Raw genomic sequence first — 21,563 nt, 5'->3', positions numbered from 1 at the left:
CTGTCCCACATCTGGAAGTGAGTGGTGCAACACCCAGGAACACAAGTAAGTCATTTCTTTTTTTACACTGGTGTTTTGCGATCGGTCCAGTTGGATTACTCCTGCTAGTGGAAGGAGATGAGAAAATTCAGGCCAGTAAATCATACAAGTGGACACTTGCGACCCTAAAATGGAAGCTTTTGCTAACTGTAGGGAAAAGTGATATGAGGCATATTTCCAGAAACATACTAGGGCTGCAGTATATACTGTTTGAAGAGACTTGCTATTATTTTTTGTGGTTTGGAGAACTAATACTTTGGATGTAAGTAACTACTCTCAGATTGTAACAAAAATAGTCACAAAGTCTCTTAGCGTATATTTAATTTAGGGATCTCAATTTTATAGCTAGATTTTCTACTTTTACCTAAAGGTTGCCCCTTCATCAACCAATATACTCTAGATGGAAATTGCTTTTGTATAGAAAAGGTTAGGCAAATTTTCTTAAATATTTATGAAAAAAGGTACCTGTACTTTTAAAAAATTAGAAAGAGTTAGAAAGAGAGAAGCCTAATCTACTAAAACATGGCATTTTTCAAGAGGTTGTTCTCCACCCTCTGTATGGACACCTACAACAAAAGTAGTGCAATGTTTACTAAACAGTCTTTGTACATATATTCTATTGATGTTAGGTGTCTGCTCTTGTTAGTACAACAAACCTCACCTAAGTGCAAAGGGGATAACCAACTGCAAACTTTTAAGGGAAAACCTCTCCTGCTGAAACAGCAGCACATCATTATCTTCTGCATCATTTTAAGTTTGTATGATGGGGTTGTCATATGTTGGTGTCCTGTAAAATAAAATATATGGGACTTAACTCCTATACAAACTCATTTAGTTAGACATATCAGTTAACGGAGAAAGTAAACTGCATGTAAAATGATGCATTTTATTGAATCAACCATGTTTTCCAAAGGCAGCTTGCCCTTTCTTGGTAAATTTGTTTCAAATTGCATACTTAACTCATTTGAGAATTAAGTTATTCTTGCTAACCTCAGTGTGGCTATAATTAAGAGTAACAGTTCCTTACTTTCTATTTCCCAACTACTTGCCTATCAAATTTATCTAACAAACAGTTGTTTGCTAAAGAATTGCAAACAGTCATAAATTATTGGAGTGGGAGATGTACAGAATTTCAAGAGGAAAAAATGAATACTGTTTCTTCCAAATTAAATTTCACACTGAGGTCAAGTAAGGCAGTACAGTGCATGCAGACTTAGCAGTGGTAAGCAATTCGTACCAACCAGATTAACATGGCATTTTTAATAATCTTTCCCTAAAACTGTCTACAGTGTTAGAAACAAATTCCGTCTGCAGTTAAACCAATCTCAAAAAAGGTATTTGAAGAGGCCGCAAACTATATTCTCCACATTTCTTGAAAGATCTAATTTATCATCTGTTTTATAATCCCTTTCAGTTCACCTCTGATGAGTATCCCCTTTCCTAGGGAGACAATTTGCCACTTAATACAATGAATGTTAGAGAACCGCAAATGCTTTCTACTGATTCACGTAGCTTACCTACCTCCGATGGTAGTATTTTACTGCAGTTGAATCATAATTGATCTCTCAAGTTAAGTTGTAGGTAAGTGCAAATGAGATCAATTTCCCCAAGTAAACCTGTTTTATATACATAGTCTGACTTAGAGGCCACCTCATTCACTAAAAATCCATAAATAATGCTTAAATTATATACAGTATTATAGAAGTGGGTCTTTATTCTTCCCACAAATAAATTATACGAAAAAAAATTAACAATGTATAAAAAGTAATGCCCTAACAAAACTACAGTGCTGTTATCATTCCATATTGTCTTTGGATTGCTGCAGTAAAATACGTATTTCTTCAAAATACTGCTTCTTCCAACATTGTCTTGTACTATCTTCGTTAGCAACAGGAACACCTTTGCACTCTAACTGCAGTTCTGTTTCAGCAGCCATATCCTTGAAATTCAAGGTAACCGTTGCATAATGTTCTGAAGGAAGAAAAAAGAACATTTCAATCAAGTGTTTTTCAATGGGTTAAATTAAATGTATGGTAGCTAACTTAATCTACTTTTGCCTGCATCTGAGTGAAGCCTGTTTTCTCAGATGATAACTTCTGTGGACATCAAACTGTTCTCTAAAAAACACAGACTAAGCAAGCTTCCAATTAGCAAGGCTGTTAACTGTCATGTTATTGTTTGTTGTTTTTTTTCCATGCAAACTGTAGCCTCTGTTAGGGGTCCTCAAAAAGACTCACCATCAGGCCAGTTTCTGCACCTCCACTTCAAGACAATTCTTTGGCTTGGGACCTGGATGAAAAGAAGATTCCTCCCATTAGCCTGTTCTCTGCTTTCGGGATAATTCACACTGCAACTACTGAATGCTAATTCTTCCCTGAAAAGTAAGGAGAGGAACATTATCTTGCATAAGCAAAAACACCACTGCAAACAGTATGGAAATTGCTTTTTGTCTGTCTGTTTGTAAATAAACTGTTTTCATTAAACTCTCAACTTGCTACATTCCATTATTTTCGTCTCTGTATGGAAAGGTCATGCTGATTAAATACTAGTGTAAAATACCGGTTTTATTGCAGACCTTGAAATGGGGGCAAATCATGCTTTCACCCCTGCACTTTACTCCCTGTCATCTGGATAGCTATAAGATACCAAGTCTAAACTCAGCCCCTGTGCACATGGTTTTCAGAGGTTTCAAATACGGAGCTGAGCTCTAATCACCACTTTTTTTTGGTATTTGCAAGAGCACTCAGTTGGAGACAGTGAAATATATGCCCTGAACAGCAGAGAGATCATTTCTCCAGTTACATGAAGAATAGATTTGGGAGTGTGGTGGTTTAACACAGGGAGATAAGACTTAAACCTGCTTTCTAATACCTCTTAATCTATTAATTAAAAAAAAAGAGAGAAAGATGGTGCTCAGTTCCCTCCCCCAGAGCAGGTCATTAAAGTATAACTGATCCCTGTTCTTTTGCTGGGGAAGAAAAAAAAATCACATAGTAGCAATTTCTGCCTTTGTTGTAGAGGAGCTTTTCTAATGTCTGTTCAGTTCATGTCAGAAACTTAAGGTACTTTTTAACTCAAAGAAAAAACTGAACCATCTCCACCCCTATTTTTTAAGTGCAAAATAGGTTTTGTTTGTTCTCACCAATTCTGCGTATTCACCACTGACACAGCCATCAAACATCTGGAGTTTCCCTCCTTTCTCAGCTTCAATCACAGCAGGACACTTGGAAAACTTCTGTACCAACTAGGAAGAAAAAAATACAGCACAAGTCAGTCACCTGCAACCATACACTAATAAATAACGCACCATATTATGAGACAAGGGAGGTATATAAAGGTATATACAGCTGCAATATTATTTATATGGTATATAAAGCTGCAATATTATTTTGTGAATGTGGCTTTTCTTCCTATTAAGTTGAGGACTAAAAAAGGTCTAAGCCACCCTAATAAGCTCCCATTAAACATGTAAAGCAGAATGTTCCTCCTGCCACCTTACAGAGCTTTCTGCTTGCTATCTCATGAACTTGACAACTAGGTCGGAGAGCTAGCTTTTGTTCAGTGGTAGGACGCCATTGACCTGACACACTACCTCAGCATCAGTCAACTGTTTTCCATTTTCTCCACTGAAATTCCTCAGTGGCTTAAAACATGAATCTTTTCAGCAAAACTTAACAAATAATGACTATCAGAATTATAAATACTTAGTGAAGTTACAAGAAAACGACAGCTCACTGATTTCTAGATGATTACCTCTCTCATTCCATATAATGTACCTAGGGAAAATTATCCTGACACTACGAATGTTACACATTTTATCACTTACACAACTATTCAGATGTAATGAATGCCTCCTTCCTCGTACAACCCTTAAACTCTTCTACTGAAAGCATCACTTACTTCCTTAGTTGTGAAGACGCTGTAAAGCTCATCTGCTGGAGAGCTGAATATTTCTCTCATAACGATCTTCACGGTTGGAATTTTTACACCAACTATATCCGAAGAATGTGGCGAAACAGAAGCCTGTAAAGCAAACAATATTCACATGAATGACAGCAAAATCAGGCAATTTTAAGTTCTGAACGTTCAACCTTACACGTGCTGTGTTGTGAGTATACAGTAACTATACAATGTACTTCCACATTTTTGACAGCAGTGTTAATCAAGCATCCACTAATTGAAGTGACACAATGACAAGTAAGTCACACCAAAGACATCTGTAAGACAAAGACAGCTAACTTCAGACTGTGGGAAGTGACCAGTGCTGGTGAACTCCACTCTCACCTTGCAGAAGCTCCCAGCCTTACAGAGCACCGTTACAGATACACGCTGGTATCCCCACCCAGCAGACCCACACCTGGGTTCTGTGACAGGCATTTCGGTGTCACATGCCCTGATCACAGCAATGAGCAGGCAGTGCCACCCCAAAGACTTCCATGTTTGCAGGAAACCACAGGGATACACACTTGTTACCACAGCAAAATCTGCAGGGACTGCACTTATGACAGTATTAAATGTGTCCGACACTTGAAGCCAGCATACCTGCACAGCGTTCCCACTTAGTTTTCTCTCAGCAGCCACATCCTGACCAGCAGCTTTCGTTGGCAGAATCATTCCCAAGGTAAACTCTGCAGTGAAGAAGAGCACTGTTCAGCACAACATTTGAGCCGTACAACCGCCCTGACATTGTGCTGTGTCATGAAGACTGCTGGCCAAAACTGCAGAATGGGGAAAACCACTGGGATGCACAAAATGGGACATTAAAGATGGGAGCACAGAATAGGCCATACAGTTCCAATCTGGTTTCCATCCCTAACCCGTATGTCTTTATTACCCATAGAGTCAAAAAGCAATTTGCACCAAAAATACAGGCTTTTCAAAAATACCTGACCCCAAATTAGTAAGATTTGCCCATTAAGGCATACGCCATCTCCATTAACTTCTCAACTATTTATCAGCAAAAGGACAAAGAGGGCAGAGCCCTGTTCTGCTAGCCAACCAGGCAGCCTGCAGGTCTTGCAGTGATCTCTGTGGTCAGCACGTGTAACAAAAATATAACCTGGATCACTACAGAAGCTTCTGGACACTACACAGTTGACAACAACAAAGATCTTGACTACAAGGACTAACATTTTTACCTCAGCCGGTGACAGTCAGAAAGAAAGAAAAAAAAAAAAAGAAAAACCCACCAAGGACTTGCCAGTGTGTCACCCATCTCTTTGAGAAAGAAGACTGCATAAAAATATACGCAGCACACTGCCTTACATTACCTGTTTTAAGTGCTTTCAGATAATCTCTGAGGGCCTCTCTGACTTTTGTGGTTCCTTCAGTTCTCATAAGGTCCTTCAGAACATCGCCTTCCCCTTTCTTTTTGCTAACATTTATCTAGGAACAGAACAATGACAAAGTCTAAGACACATCTAAACATTAGCTTTTTGGATTCTGGCAATAGAAGAGAATATTTTGTTTACTATACTCAGGGGACAGCTGCAGTTTCAAGTTCATTATATTCTCCATTTATCCTACCTTTGCTAGAAAAACATCCTTTTGGGTTTTCACTTAAATAAATGCAGTATCTCATTTCCAGAGCAGCTTATTCAAGATCAAGTATAAACGGTTGTCTAATACACAGCAAAGCTGAGGAATCTGTAGAAGCCAGAGTGTCAACTACTATACAACAACCAACTAGGAGAATCCTTAAGTTTTAGGTTGTTTTTTCTTTAGGATTTTAACAATCAGAGCTCTTCTCAAATGTGTAGTTAGTATAGAGTCACAAACAATAATTAGCAAAGAAAACCGTGCACATTCCTAGTAGGTAAATTTGAGAACAGAGATAAGTGTAAGATTCCAAATATGAAAATGAAAACAAGAAGAGCAAAATAAACTATGCAAGTGCAATTATCCCACTTAATCAGAGCATAAATCAAAATACGATGCCTATACATTGATTAACGCTTTACTTAAGAATTCTGAACCTATATAGCCATATCAGTATTTCACACCTACCTCTGTATCATCTACCTCATTTTCTTCTGACAGGTTAGGAATTTCAACAGATCCCTTATGTTTCTCACCAGACTCTTTCACTGTACCTGTATTAACATAACGAATTCTTAAATGCATTATTAAAAACTATTTCCCCCATCACAAGAGCTTGGAAATCAGTTGTTCAAAACTGTTACTTGAAGCAAGTTGCCTAGAATCCAATTTAAAGGAACTAAATAGCATCAAAAAGTCTCAAATGTGTCACAATACTTGCACAGTAAACTGTTCTCAGAACTGTATTTCCTGCATGGGGCAGTCAGTGGGTATACACACACGCACACAGGTACACCCTCTCATTAAGCTCATTTTACACTACCATTCTGCTCTCATCTTCAGTTGTCAGCTGTTCTAATACTCTCCACTTTCAAAGACATGTCTGCCATCACAGAACATGAATCTATAAAGGGGGCAGGGGAAAAAAAAACAAACAAACTTCCTCCTCCCCTAAATTTCTCTGCCCATTAATTAGAAGCTCCCTGGAATGCCAGCTGTTCCTCCTCGAGTGCCTTGAAAGCTCCTACCATACAGAAACATGACCATCAAACACACGTACGTGTGACAGACAGGTGGATGACTGAAACACAGAATAGGAAACTCCACTTGTGAACGTTTGAGAACAATCCTTCTGCTCTTCACAGTTGTACTGAGAACTGCCGCTAATACTGCACCCGTCAGACAGACCGTGCAGGACCAGAGAACACGCTCTGCTCCTGCGTCTTTCTGGGCAAAGGCCCACGGTCACTTACCTCCAGGGCTATAAAGCTCTACGAGCTCGATACACGGGTTCTGGAGCAGGAACCCTGTCCCGTGCTTCCTTGCTTTAGACCTTTCTGTGGAAGGATTTAATGCAAGGTCTAAGGTAAGGAATGATCTGATGTAAAGTTTTCATTCCAGTGGAGACCCCCTTGCCTTACAAAAGCATTTAGTTATTTAAATTTGTTCACCATTTAGATCATGTTAAAATTTCTTCAGAGAGCAATAGCAGAAGCATGCACTTCTGCCCCAAATCCAGTTATCTTCATGCTGTTCTATCAGCAAGACTAAAATCCAAACAACCCAGTGTTAAGCATGACTGCAAAAGGAGAGTTACCATCAAGGCCAGCATCGTATTTATTTGGATTCTCTCACCTTCAAAGGAGCTAGCTAAATACCAACTCCCCTTCATTGCCTACACCCTGAAACAATCGCCAGCCTACGGGGCGGCACGAAGCGCAGATACAACCTCCTGGCTAAAGGTCAAGGCCACACTGAAGTACACGAAGAAAACACTCAGACATCTCTTAGCCAGAAGAGTGAACGGTGGTTAGTAACGCGAAGTGGAGTGTGGTGCAGAGGTTCCATCCCTGTTAGGCACAATTCAATGAAGCACAGCATGGGACGCAGGCAGTTAGTCCAGAAGGACAGCCACATCCGCACAGCAAAAGGCGAGCTACAGGACCTCCCTCGGGCTTCTCAGTGTCTCCCAGGAGAACCTGTTAGCTCGAGTAGGAAGCCAGGTGAACGACTTAATCGCCCCATTACTACGCTTCAGAACCCAACACACCTCCCATGCAGCCTCCTCAGTTTTCTCTCTACTCTGTCCTTCCAGTTCCAGGATTAGCACCAGCAAAACTACAGAGCACTGTTTCTGCACACGTTAAAGCAAGTCTTATGTTCAGCTACTCTCCCCAGAAATAAGTGCAAGCATGCAGGAAGAATTTTTTAGGAGCAAAATACAACCTTGACTTCTATCCCTTCTGCTAATTTTATTTCCAATGTTAAGAACTCTTAAAATACAGATTCCCTGGTAACGCAGGCCAGGATGACAAATTTAGGTTTATATAAAAACAGTGAACAGACTTTCTCTCCTTTGAAAAAAAATGGTTGTCCAAGGGATTGATGCAGATGTTATCTGTGCTGGACAGTAGAGTCCCACCAGTTAACAAAGTTGGTTCAACGTTTTGCAGGTACAGCTGTGGTACGGACTCACAATTTTACTATCACTGTAATGTAAGCAAAATTATTACCTTTTACGAAAATAAAATACAAATACTCCAGTAGCAGAGCTACTATTAAAAAAAAAAAAAAAGATTATTTGGTTTGTTTTCTGACAATCCACTATTTTAGGAAATCAACAGTAAAAGCATGCTTCTTGGAAAGACCAACTTATAAAACCACTGTTGCAATACACGTTCAAAAGGACATACACCAGTCCTCATAAAGCTTCCATCACCACGTAGAACGATCCATTAAAATACTCATTACATCCTCAAAACGTGAAAGAGAGAACAGCCATTTTGCTCAATTACAGTGCCATTAAACACTGTCAGTTCCTCACTTCCTCGGTGCTCTGTAATCCTAATTGCTAAGGGGCATATTTTTCTTCCCAAATTGGACTTTCCAAACTGGCTGCAAATTTCAGGATTTACATCTTTTTGTTCTTAGGTATCCACGTTTTAAGTATTGCTTGAATTCCTAGTTATCCTGGAAGACATGCAGAAGGAAATAATTACAGAAACTACTGTTTTCGCAGTTTGGTCTTAACTCTCGTTTCTAATTCAGAGCTCTCAGGAAACGCACAAGGTGGTGGCTAGCAAACAAAAATCAAACAGCCTCAGCTTATTGCAGAATTTCACCGTGTAGCAGCAAACTCCTTCAAAACCAACCTCACCCATCACCTAGCCCACTGTTGGCTGTCTGCACTTGACGCTGAAGGGCACAAAGATCCAACACGGGAAATATTTTATGAAGAATTTGTATAGAAATGTAAACAACGAAGCACTGCATATCCGCCTATTTCTAAGCTTTAGACACTGAAATAAAACAAACAAGAGCAAAACTATTAAAAACTTTGATAATTTTAGCTTATTTAAAAAACGGATTGGAAGTATTTACATTGCGCTGATACAAAGCGTACCTCCCGTGGTTTTTTTTATGTTTGCCTTCCTTTGTGTTAAGATGTAGACCGCGTGTGTAACTATTTTCTTGGTCCATAACACACTTATAACGTTGTTAGCCACCGAGGTGAGCCCAACCTAAGCCCGAGCACTTCTTTAAGCCTCCTGGTCTCCGTTCCAGGTTTGTTCTGACGGGAGCACCACCCTCACCCAACCAAACGCTGAAGCCACACTCAGCCACACCAACGCGGAAAAATAAATAAATAACGCGATCAGCAGCCGATGGCCACCACGAACCGTGCTGGACAGGGCACCCCAAGAGGCAGCGGCGCCCCGTCAGCAGGGCTTGGCCGCTGCCCTCCCGCCCCGCGCCGCCCGCGATCGCCTCAGAGCCCCCCCCCGCCCGGCTCCCCTCACGCCGCCGGCGCCACACGAGGCCCCCCCCGGCCGCCGCCCCCGCACCTCTCCATGCGAGCCGCAGGTTCCACTCGTAGAAGAAGATGAGCTTCCCCTTCCGGCTGCTGCAGGACGCCTCGCCCTCGGCCTGCTTCAGCTCGCTGATCTCGCAGCGCCCGGCCTCGCCCTCCACCGCCAGCCCCACCAGCACCTCCTTCAGCTTGCTCTTGGACCAGCCGGTGGCGTCCCGCTCCGTCCTGCGGCGGCAGAGCGGCGCCGTCAGCGCCCGCCGGCCCCCGCTCCCCTTCCCTTTCCCCTTCCCCTTCCCCCCCGTCCCCTCACGGCCGCCCCCGGCCCACCAGTGCCAGTTGTTGACGTTGGTGGCGTCCGCGCGCTCCTCCACGATCCAGCGCGGGTCCCCCTGCCCCCACTTGGCCATGGCGCTGCCCCGCAGCCCGCGGCCCGCCCGCGCCGCCGGACAGAAGGTGCCAGAAGCCGCCCCTCCCCCGAGGCGGCGCTGAGGCGGCCCCGCGCGGCTCCCGGCCCCTCAGGAGGCGCCGCGGCGCGAAACGCGCCCGCACCACCCCTGTGTGAGGGCGAAAAGAGCAGAAAAGGGGGGACGAAGGCTCGAGAAACGCCTCGTCTGCCCCTAAGGGAAAGGCAGCGCAGCGGGGAGCTGGCTGGGTTTTTTTTTGCGTTTTGCTTTTGTCTCCTTTTATTCATAACAGACAGAATTGAATAGCCCGTAAGACGTCCTGGGAAAGTAACCGCATCACAACCGTGCCACAGCTCTACCGCTGGTTTTCTTTCTTGTCCATCTCTTACAGCACAAACAGGAGTAGCAAGCATTAGAAGGCGGGTAGCGTCCCCCTATTATTACACATTTAATTTTGTATTGTTACAGCAGTCTTGTGGCTTTCATAAAAGTTCTCTTCGCCAAGCACAGCTACTGCGAAAAGCCGTCATCATCGGAGTCATTGAGTTCAGATTCTGTATCCAAAATAATGGCCGCTTCTGAAAATTTTACTCCTTTTATTCCTTTGTCAGGGGCAGGTGTAGGTGAAGGAGCTGAGTCATGCTTTGAGGCGTCCTGCAAGAAAACAAAGAACACAGCTGAGGCAAAGCTACTGATGGTAGAGTGGACAAAATCAAAGCACCAGAAGTTGCATCACTTTAATGTGTATTCTGCCTCTGAAGCCTGCAATGAAAGCGTCATCTTCAAGGCTGCAAGCTTTAGGAGCAGCAACACACGAGAACCCTGTCCTGTACATGTTCTGCAAAAGATGGAAGAGAACCACCCTTCTTTTCTGCTTCACACAATCCTCCTCCTCCACCCTCCTAAACAGAGACAAACAGCCCCTCCTCAAAGATGGTCATTACTCAAGATTTTTTTTTTTTTTCATGGATGAGTTCAGTCACAAGTTTACAGTTTTTTTAATAATTATTTCAGTAATTTGAAACAACTTTCACTCCATTCATTGCCATTGAAAAGCCAATTGACTGTTTTGTTGTGATTTTGGCAGTGTCTTGGCACTTACATTTCTAGGTAGAGCAGCATTTTCAGAAGCTACCTTTTTTTCTTGTTCACTGCTGATATCTAATAGCAGTGTCTCAAGGTAATTGCACTTTTCATCGGCCTGAAGTGCGTCTTTGTCAGCATTGCCTTCTTTGGTATCCTGCAGGTTGCTAAATGCTATGGTTTCAGTTCTGAAAGAGAGTTAAGAGAATTCATAACACCTTCATCTTGCAAATTGTTACGTGAAAATAATCTTGGCTTGTCTGAAACAGAGAAATACATATGCTGATTTCAAAATTACTGGGATTTTACCCAGTTGAATGATATGTAGCTTCTTGTAGCCTGAAAGCTTTTTTCCTGCATAAGGCTTAACAATAATGATTTGTGATACAAGATTAAGAGGTATTAGCTCCCTTGAAGCATAGATACTATAGCCTATTACTGTAACAGTTCTTAGAAATCAACATACACGCTATTGAAAGATGCAAGGAAAATCATGTTACCAGAATAACCAAGAAACACGTCTTTTGATATGCTTTTTTTTTTTTTTAATAAATTTGTGGTATCAGCATTCTACTTACACTTCCTTCACTTCCTTTGTGTCCTCTGGTTTCGCTAGGCTGTTCAGACTTCCATTTTTGTCAGCTAAATTCGGATTATCAATACCCTCCACTTCATGTAGCTTCTTCACCAAGTATTGTTGGTCATACATTCTGAAAATGATAAATGCATTAAAATTAAATTGCTCATTCTTTTTAAAGACTGGCTTTACAATTGTTTTCCAAATAGAATGTAAAATTACTGGTACCAAAATTTTAATACACAGCATCTATTTTCTGTATTATTCTGGCAATTAGTTTTGAGTATTGCCTATTTTTTGATTATATCACAGAATCACAGAATTTCTAGGTTGGAAGAGACCTCAAGATCTTCAAGTCCAACCTCTGACCTAACACTAACAGTCCCCACTAAACCATATCCCTAAGCTCTACATCTAAACGTCTTTTAAAGACCTCCAGGGATGGTGACTCCACCACTTCCCTGGGCAGCCTGTTCCAGTGCCTCACAACCCTTTCAGTAAAGAAGTTTTTCCTAACATCCAACCTAAACCTCCCCTGGCACAACTTTAGCCCATTCCCCCTCGTCCTGTCACCAGGCACGTGGGAGAACAGGCCAACCCCCACCTCACTACAGCCTCCTTTAAGGTATCTGTAGAGAGCAATAAGGTCGCCCCTGAGCCTCCTCTTCTCTAGGCTGAACAGGCCCAGCTCCTTCAGCCGCTCCTCGTAGGACTTGTTCTCCAGGCCCCTCACCAGCTTCGTCGCCCTTCTCTGGACCCGCTCAAGCACCTCGATGTCCTTCTTGTAGCGAGGAGCCCAAAACTGAACACAGTACTCGAGGTGCGGCCTCACCAGAGCCGAGTACAGGGGGACGATCACCTCCCTAGCCCTGCTGGTCACACTGTTTCTTATGCAAGCCAGGATGCCGTTGGCCTTCTTGGCCACCTGAGCACACTGCTGGCTCATATTCAGCCGACTATCAACTATCAACTATATATTAATTGTAACAGTGTAAATATGAGCTAACCTCTTGAAAACATTTATTTTCCTCATCTACATAGTCCTACAGGCATTGAAGTCAGCAACAAAATGTCCCTTGACTTCAGTACACAAGTTAATGTGGTTAGACTTAACACGTGTATATTACAGCTACTTACGGCCCCCTTCACAGACAGAATTTTCTGCTATCCATATTTCTCTGTTTTTAAAAGTATTTGTTTCTGCTGTTGCTTTGTGCCAAACACAAAATAAACCAACTTTAAGTTATCTATATTGAGAGGTGCCTAATACCTAGAGCAAAAAGCCTATTTTGATAGACAGCAAATCTTAGGCAATGCTTGATCCAAATATGAACAATTTATCAGATTAGTCTTTTTCAAGTTGACATTTAAAGTAAACTAACAGTTGTCAGTCTAAACTACCTTGTTAAAGTAAAAATATGCATACCTTTTCCTTTTTATAGAAATAACCACATATACCAGGAAGGCTATGAGGGTACAGGCTAGCAGAACACTGAGAACAATAGTTGCAACGAGTTCAGGACTTGTCGAGTCAGCAGAAGGCTCTTCCACGGCAGCGGTAACAGTTGTTGAAAATACCTTCTCAAGTTCCTTCTCAATGTTTGCCTTCTGCTCCCTAAGTTTTCTGTAGACAGAAAATTAAAATGCTAATGATTTGTCAAACCCTCATTTAAGCTTGCAGAGTACTGAAGAAAATAACAGAATTTCACACCCTGGTCTGCCAAGATTGTCTTGTCATGTCTTCCATTCAGGAAAAATTCTGTTTTCTAGCAACCAGTCCTGGTGCTTATGAATTAAAATGATGTAAAACTTGGAAAACTGAATTTGAGAGGTCAGTATCCTTTAAATCCAGATCAAGGCAGCCACGTATAAACAGTTTAGAGACACCAAGAGTGCTTTCTTCAGCGAAAAGGGATCACAGAATCACAGAACCAATTAAGGTTGGAAAAGACCTCCAAGACCGTTTGGTCCAGCCATCCCCCTACTACCCTATCACCCACTGAACCTTGTCCCTAAGATCATCCATGCAGAGTGCTTCCTATGACCACAGGCTCTTTTAGTTGTTTCAACCACAACCCATTTCTAGTTATGCAGAGATGTTGAGTCTAGAAATCATTTGCTTTTAAACAGCAGCTCCCCTTAATAGCAGGTTTGCGTGAGCATGCGTTCATACCACTATAAGGTTATGAAACAAATGTAAAATACAACTGATATTTAAGTTTTTAACCAAAATTCTGCAATTCAGAAGTGAAGGCAATATCTATTTTAGTGACATTATTTCTGCTTCCATTTTCTGTAAAACTGACTTCTAAAATTTATTTTGCACAATTAAACAGCCATATTCATGCTCTCACCAGACTCTGGATATTACCTTTGAATAAATAATGTAGGCTTTCTGAATTCTAAAAAATCAGTTTGAGCTTTTAGGTAAGTGGCAGATAAACTGTTATGTCATCAAAACTCATCCAGTTGAGACATTAATAATGTTAAGGGAAACACAACCTAGCTGTATAGATGTGATACCCGGAAGATCGATTGTACAAACCTTTTTACGTCTTCTGCAGGTATTTCCTTGTTTGCCTCATCAACAGCAATGATTTTCACGTAGGTTACATCAGTGCTTTCTGTTGTTCTACTTTGAAACTCATTGGAATAAACATCAACAATGTATATATTCCATGCAAGTATATCTTCAATAACTCTGCATTCATATTAAGAGAACATTGTTAATTAACTGGGCAATGACAAATTCTTTTAACAGTGGAAATTAAATGATAGAAAAGTAGTACTTAATACAATATTTTGCAGATATTTAGCATTTTAATCTAAGGATGTCAAAATGCAGGATTATCATCAGCAAAGGAATTAATCTTTTTGCCCAATATCATTGGGTGACTGAGTAGCAGAGAAAAATAATATCTGGTCCTTGTCTCTGAATATTAAACAAAAGTATATTTCATTACTAGATGCTATACAACTTGACTTTTTATGATAAATACAGGTGGTGATACCTATGACATACCATGAACAGTAAAGGTGGGGAGAGGGGAAATTTGTTCTCATAATCCTTATTATTTTCTCCCAATTCTTTAATAAAGAGATTTTCTTGCTGGATCAGACCATTGGTGCCGTTAATCCATCATTCTGATAGAAGTTAGTACCAGCTACTTCCAATAAAGGAGGAGCTCTAGGGCTTCTGTTTAATTTTTACCAACAAGAAATTGGTGGCATAATAATGTCAAACTCCTTTTTCCACTCTTCAAAGCTATTTCCCCTCAAAAGCACAGGACTTGATATTTCCAGTGCTTATGTATAATCAAAGTACTCTGTGTCTTCTTTAACAACACAAAAAGGCCAAAATGTGTTTTTTATTTTACTGTGGCCATCCACACACTGCTCACTAATCCCCTAGGGTTGCAGGGGCTGTGAGACCTTGAAAAGCACTGCTGCTGTGCCGCAAGGGGGATTTTCTCATTTGTAGTAAGAGATTTTGTTTTGACTTGTCTTAGGACGCTTGTCAAAGAATGAAAGATTAGTACATCCTCTATCCTATCTGTGTCCACATGTGTCTATTGGGCCTACAATCCATGAAAAATTATTAAGTGAGTAAATAAACTTGTTCCTAGGCTGCTGAAAATTAGAGAAGCATTGAGGTAGGAAGGAATCTCTTGGAATCGTCTAGTCCAACAACACTTGGACATTTGTCAGCTCAGGCCAAAGCCTTACAGGTAAGAACTGCCATATCTTTTTGATGGATTCCTGTGAATTCCCTCAAATAATTCTGCACTACATCAGTTTGAAGGCTTAGCTTTTCATGAGGGCTGGCTGTATCAGCTCCCTTGTAGGCTGTCAGACCCCTATCTCAAAGGAGCTCTACATTTGTCACCAGATATTAGATCAGAATAAGGTTCACAGTTTCATAAATACCTTTCTACTTCATTAATGCTTTTTTCAACAACATTGATCTTCTGATTAAGAACCAGTACCACAATGTTGTTACTGGAGCTGGAATCAACAATCACCTAAGAAATAAAAAAAAAAAAAAATTGCCTATAAGGTTTTCTAAAGCATTCACATCTCTCTCCAAGATTGACTTTCAAAAAAAAAGACTCTGATGGTGATGCTAAGAATGAGAGATCATAACTTTTTACATCAGTAATTTCAGTAGAAATAAGTTTTAAGATAGCATTCTAGGCGATTCAAAAGTTGAAGAACTTACTAAATTGTAAATGAACCAATAGAGAACTCTACTATGCCTGCGAGCAGGGTTTCAGGGAAAAGTTTGCCAGATTTTCATATCTTGCATTCTCTTTTCATGCATGCAATTTCAAGAAACAGTTTTCCAAAATTAGGTATAGATAAATAAATCTGGATTTCTCTGCACAATCAGTTATACCTGTCAGTGATCTGCATGCACAAGTTATTATAAATGCAGTATTTAAAGGATGCTTATCTAATTTTATGTTTCAAATCTTCATTGAAGTGGCTGAGACTTGGTGTAAAATGCACCTGCTGTGCATCTACATGGAGGTTCTTGCACTAATAAAGAGGATATCCTAGGGAAATTGCACCAAGGAGGGAGGAAGTGATACCAAATTGTAAACCTGATAACAACTCTTAAGTCAAGGTAAATCTTTCTTTCCAGGGAAGAATAACTCAAGAGTAAATTTATCCCAGAAACCAGTTAGCTCCTTCCTCCTGTTCTTGTGCTCACAGTGATTGCCAAATGGTTCTCTCCAGACTTATCCCAACCTCCCTCATCTCAAAGCCACTTTGTTAATGCAGCCATGGCCTGAGTTAGTTAAGAGGTTAATTTTTTCCATAAGCAGATAACTGGCCTTTAAAAGTCAATTTTCATGTCAACAGACTTTTATCTGTTAAAGGAAAAAGCAATCTTGTAATTCTGGCCTGAAGATATGTAGTAGATACTGGTATTACCGACAATCTCACTGCATGGTATTATTGTTTTTTGGTTGGTTGGTTGGTTTTGGTCATTACCAAACCTTGTCCTTCTTGTATACACAGCTTTGACATGGAAGCAAATCAATACTATAAATAGCAATCTTTCTTACATTGACATTTGTCCGGGCTGTGAGTCCTTTTCCACCTTGGTCTGTAGCCTGGACTTCCAGATTAAATGTTCCAACCTTTCCTGCTACAGAAACTGTAAAAATCTGCCCTGTATTTTCATCGATGTCAAATTCATTTGTTTGATGATTCACTAAGCTGTACAACAGAAGTCCATTGTCTCCTGAGTCTGGATCTGTGGCCTGGGTTTTAAAAAAAAAAAAAAAAAAAAAAAAAAAAAAAAAAAAAGGATGATTATGAGACTCAGTGTGTGTCTTTTGGGCTGTTCATTACCCTTCAGTCATAAAGCTGCAGTTTTTATTCATAAGACTGGACTATTCTAGGAAAAAGCTGTCATAAATTTTCCCTTTGCACTAACAAAGTGGGACACAAGCTATCAGAATCAAAACATGGGTATGAAAGTGGAAATAAATTTCCCATAAAGTCTAGGAGGATTCTACAGCTGCAAGCATAAAGGAAGCAGACTGTAGGAACTGAGAAACCTCAGACTTAGAAAGAAAAATACAAGAATTACTCCATTTTGTAGCTCATTTCATATTTGGTTTTGATGGTAACCAAGCAATTAATAGCACCAAAGAGAGAACAGTAGTCTGTGCAGTATGTAATCCTTGAGGCACCACACACTTAGGCAGTGCCAGGAGTCAGAACAGACTGCACACTCTTCTGACAGAACCACTGGTAGGACAGGTATGGGCCAGTTCCCTAAACACCCCATCCTTCACCTGCATTATGATAAACCTGGATGGTGGGCAGAATTTGCCTCAAGCATTTGAGAGCAGATTTTTTAAATTAGTCTCTTTTAGCCTAATTTAAACGCGAAAGAAATTCAAATCTTTCAAAAGATTTCTGTCCTTGTGAAGAGTACAGACGGATACTCTACCTGAACTGTAATAACCGGGTACTTGTATGACACGGAGTTTGGTATCCGAGCAGAGTAGACACTTTGCAAAAATGCTGGCTCTTCGTTTACATCCTGCACTGAGATTGTCAGCATTGCCACATTTGAAGCAAACAGGCCTGCTAAACAGACACAGGTTATCTTGGGTGCTGCTCAGCCTCATGTCTGCAACAACAAACATCAGCAAGGCACAACTTCCAGAGGCTGGGACAGGCTGTGGCTTTACAGCAGTATCTCTGCTGCATGTGAGGATGAGGGAGAAGGAACCAAATGCAGCTGGGACATGCCCAGAGGAGCTCTGTTTGACTTCTGGGACCCTGGGGAGAACAGGCAGTGCAAGGCAAAAGGTGACAGCACTGCTTCTCTGTCAGCCCTCTACAGCTGGCTGTGCTGTATCGGGAAAAGGAGAGCCAAGTTCCTCCAGTTCCTGCTATGGAGTCCAATGTCCAGGTATTACATTATTTTCTGAGACCACAGGAAGACCCTGTGAGAGCTTGCACCCTTGGAGGAAGGCTACTGCTTTTCTCTGCACAACCTTGACCTTCAGCTGCTTGTCTTTCACACCAGACTTTTCAGTTAAAGAGAATCTTGATTGCAAATACAGAAGGCAAAGAAATATCCTGCGTTCATTGCCTCTGATTCAAGTTGGAAAGCCCTTCACAGGAAAGTTACCTGAAGACTTGACTGCAGCAGATGAGACATTTACATTTACTTCAGTTAAAATCACATACTGAGAAGTCTCCTCATAGTTCAAATTAATTCCTGTTCTCAGCTCACCACTTTCTGGATCCAACCTAAAATGACCTGTAAGGAAAAACATGAACCTCTGTTGTTATAGCTGCCATTTCACCTGTAGGTCTCTAACCTTTTGTGTCTCATTTTCTCTTAGGATGCTTCCATGGGCCCTCTCCTCTTACAAACATGAAATGCTTCACTACCACTGGCTAAGCAGTGGACGCACCACAGCTTGGGGGGCATCCCAGGCCAAACAAGCCTTAAACATGTAAAGGAGCAGCTAATTTGGAAAATAAAACTGCAGCCTCTTGTTGCACACATTTTCCAAGTTTTCTATCAGTTTTTAATTACTCCTGTTTTTTTGTGTGCAAATGGAGTTACATCAGAGCTGCAAAAGCTGAAGAATGCCAGATGCCCTGACAAAGGTGTGGGTGTAAGGAAATGGTAGACTAAAAGAGATTGGCAAGGAGGAAGCTGCTTGTGTATGAGAACTTCATCTTGGCTTCCTTAACCCCAAAATTACCCTAACTTACGACCACCACAACCCACTGGCAAGTTATAACCACAACTTTAGCCAAATGAGATTAACAAACTCTCATGCTGAAGAGCTCTGAAGGAAGTTCTTTGTGTGCTTTTATTTTTTTTTTCTCCAAAGAAATGACACACGTTTTTATCCTTGCTCTCCATCTCTTCATTTAAATACAATGGCATCTACCACACAAAAGACAGGTTAGCCTGTTAGCTATTTCAAGTCCTAAGGGAAATAGTACTCACCTTTTTCGTTGCCAGATACAATTGTATAAACAATCGGTTTTCCTAAAGTTTCAGCCACAGCAAAAGTGTAAATTAAATGATCCACTCCCGTGTTTTCCAACACTGAAATGCTAATATAAAAAACAAATGATAAAACATAACATTAAATGTCCCAGCTGTTGTTGTGCTGACAGCCTTCAAGATTTAACTCCTTAAGAATAAGGTAAATGTGGAAAACTCTGCCCCATCCCCTCTAGTTGTTTGCCAGAGCTCAAAACAACAACAAAAACTAACGTCCTTTTGTGCACGTCAAAGGGGACAGAAATGCTATGATAATTATCTTCAACTTTCAGCTTTACTTTGTCTTCCACTACCTGACAAATATGTACCAGTTACATTATGAAAGCCTCACCTGATTTGGCTCTCATTAAACCGAGGAACAAATGGACGGTTGTCGAACACATTAAGAGTAACCACAGCAGTGCTGTTTAAAGACGGAGAGCCTTTGTCCTCAGCCATCACTGTTAACCGGATCTCTTCAGAACTAGGCAGGTTTCCAGTTGTTACTATTTTCCCCTCGCTGGTATCTTCTATCAGGAAGAATGAGCTGAAGTTTATATCTGGGAGGATGTGGTATTTGATAAGGCCATTTTGCCCCTGCCATGAAAGGAAGACAGCTTTATGTAAATTTTGCTTGCAGGACCATGCAATTTTGGTGCTCCCAGTCCTTTAGCACAGACTCACCGGAATTTCCATGCTTAAATTGACAAAATGCCAGAGGCATTTTACCTTACTAGACAGAATCAGGACTCCCAGCTACTTCATGCTGAAATTGTAACACTAGAGCAGCCAATGGACAGAGTCATCATCGTGTTCCCCCCATCCCCGAAAATTAATTTTCATGCTTTCATGCTTCATGTATGGCCCCAAGACCCATATATATTTATAGTCTAAAAAAATACAAGCTTATATAACAGTGCATTTAGGGAGATTTTATGTCCATAATGACCTTGAGCTTTGCACAAACTTTTAGACTACCGTAGCTCATACAAAAACTCAATAGTTTTGAAATCAAAGTTCATAAATTAGAATATATAAAATAGATTTTTCAGAGAGAGGGTTGGAAGAGCAGGATATTGCTAAGTGAAGTGAAGATTTCTTTTTCTGCTAGACTCTCCATGTGACTTTGGACAATGCGCTTCAGATTCCTCATCTGTCAGAGTGAGTTAGAAATAACTGTTCACTTTCCACGGGTGCTATGAAGCTTTGCCCACACTGTAAAATGTACAGAGAACTATATTTTGATAGTGATATCAGTAGTAATAATGAATTTCCAGGATAAGAAATCCCATTAAAGTACTAAATAAAACTACATGCACTGGGAGTACATGTTGAAGAGTAGGATAAACACTGAAACAAGAAACGTAAAAATGTCTAAATGAAAATTTGGGATTGTCTATGGTAGGATGGGTGCTGATGAAAACACAAAGCAGAAGAAAATTCAAAAGTAGTTTGTGAGTTACACAGCAAAAATGGGGAAAAAAAAAAAAAAGTATTTAAAAAAAAAAGAAGTTTAGACGCGTAGATGGGGGTACTTAGCCTAGCAAGAGAGTAGCCTAAAGGAGCAATGTCAATAAGAATAAGCTAAAGTCCCTTGGGTCTTTGTGGCACCTTGAGGAGAAGTGCAGCCTCCTCACTGCTGTGAGTGTAAGCCATGTTCCTGCCTGCCTACACTCACATCACTTTCCTGAGACAAGCCTTAGGGTTTACCCTATCACTCTTTGCTCCATATTTCTGAAAAATGTTATATTCTCTTCTTCCATGGCTCTGCAGAAGCAGGATCAAACCCTGCCATGAGCATATATTGTCAGTATATAATCTATAAATTTATTATTATCCTAGTAATAGGGAGGAATAGAAACAAAGTCTAATATCTTCAGAGCTGGACTGTGCCCCACAATCCTGACAGGGTGCAGAGCAGACGACCAGACATGTCTGAAGGATGACAATTTCATTAGGTCTCCATGAAGCACTCTCAGTCTAGCAACATTCATAAAACATTTTTTACATATATAAAATAATAGCAAATACAACAAAAAGGGCCTTTCAATTATTTGCAGCAATCTATCTCAACTGCAGCTATTATAACCAAAGTGTTGCATGAAATATTAGGAAGACACCTGATATTCATGCTTTGTTGTCACTTCCAGATGTTTCATCTTTTAAATTGTATAATTAATATTGATTTTGCCATGGTGATCTGACTGACTGATATCTCTCCTGGTGCCTGGACATTACCTGGTGTGGGTGCAGTATGGCTAAATCAATCAGTCAAATAAAATTACTTTAAAAAGCGGAAACAGAATTAGCTGGGGTATAGAGGCATTTGGTGAGAAGACATTTCTATGTTCAAGCCAGCTACATGATGCTTAGTTTTTACAGAATCCTCCATTTCAGAAGTTCAAATAATTTCACAGTCACTGAATTGCTTAAGTACTTATATATGTCCAAAAGATATATACAAGTACAAATCCAAATACTAAGGGGAATAATTAAGGCAAATGTAGCTGGAAAAAAAAATGCCCAAAGTACGTTAGTGTCAGAGCAGAAACAATAAAATTCCTAATTTCCAGTTCA

The 21,563-nt window shown here is 40.6% G+C and overlaps 2 protein-coding genes across 3 annotated transcripts in view; both read right to left on the bottom strand.

Moving 5' to 3' along the window:
* Positions 1-905: 905 nt before the first annotated feature.
* On the bottom strand, positions 906-9,957 carry LOC137853230 (activator of 90 kDa heat shock protein ATPase homolog 2-like). Its single transcript, XM_068675375.1, has 9 exons — positions 9,716-9,957; positions 9,423-9,613; positions 6,046-6,131; positions 5,310-5,424; positions 4,582-4,667; positions 3,940-4,062; positions 3,182-3,283; positions 2,277-2,328; positions 906-2,010 (listed from the first exon to the last, which is right to left on the bottom strand). Exons 1-9 carry the CDS (start codon positions 9,793-9,795, stop codon positions 1,835-1,837), a joined length of 1,011 nt encoding a protein of 336 aa, XP_068531476.1. The 5' UTR covers positions 9,796-9,957; the 3' UTR covers positions 906-1,834.
* A 167-nt stretch (positions 9,958-10,124) lies between these two features.
* Positions 10,125-21,563, bottom strand: part of LOC137853222 (protocadherin Fat 4-like) — a 43,795-nt gene continuing 32,356 nt past the window's right edge. Inside the window, exons 34-44 of one of the 2 annotated variants that reach the window (XM_068675354.1) lie at positions 19,339-19,583; positions 18,948-19,057; positions 18,111-18,242; positions 17,421-17,557; positions 16,525-16,722; positions 15,380-15,474; positions 13,998-14,153; positions 12,879-13,076; positions 11,463-11,585; positions 10,895-11,063; positions 10,125-10,446 (exon numbers count right to left, since the gene is read on the bottom strand). In XM_068675354.1, the coding sequence (XP_068531455.1) occupies positions 10,303-10,446; positions 10,895-11,063; positions 11,463-11,585; positions 12,879-13,076; positions 13,998-14,153; positions 15,380-15,474; positions 16,525-16,722; positions 17,421-17,557; positions 18,111-18,242; positions 18,948-19,057; positions 19,339-19,583 (1,707 nt within the window). In that variant the 3' untranslated portion in view covers positions 10,125-10,302. The remainder of the gene's footprint in view (positions 10,447-10,894; positions 11,064-11,462; positions 11,586-12,878; positions 13,077-13,997; positions 14,154-15,379; positions 15,475-16,524; positions 16,723-17,420; positions 17,558-18,110; positions 18,243-18,947; positions 19,058-19,338; positions 19,584-21,563) is intronic. The other variant, XM_068675355.1, reaches the window with a different exon arrangement.

Source organism: Anas acuta, chromosome 3 (assembly GCF_963932015.1).
Source record: "Anas acuta chromosome 3, bAnaAcu1.1, whole genome shotgun sequence".
NCBI classification, from domain to species: Eukaryota; Metazoa; Chordata; class Aves; order Anseriformes; family Anatidae; genus Anas; species Anas acuta.
This window is presented reverse-complemented; position numbering and strand designations above follow the sequence as displayed.

What these genes read in the sequence shown, in the direction of transcription:
- LOC137853230 (XM_068675375.1), bottom strand. Translation starts at nt 9,795, where the DNA reads ATGGCCAAGTGGGGGCAGGGGGACCCGCGCTGGATCGTGGAGGAGCGC. An exon ending in CCTGCGGCTCGCATGGAGAG is followed by an intron (nt 6,132 to 9,422) that starts GTGCGGGGGCGG and finishes ATGTTAATACAG; the next exon opens with GTACAGTGAAAGAGTCTGGT. An exon ending in TCTGAAAGCACTTAAAACAG is followed by an intron (nt 4,668 to 5,309) that starts GTAATGTAAGGC and finishes TCTTCACTGCAG; the next exon opens with AGTTTACCTTGGGAATGATT.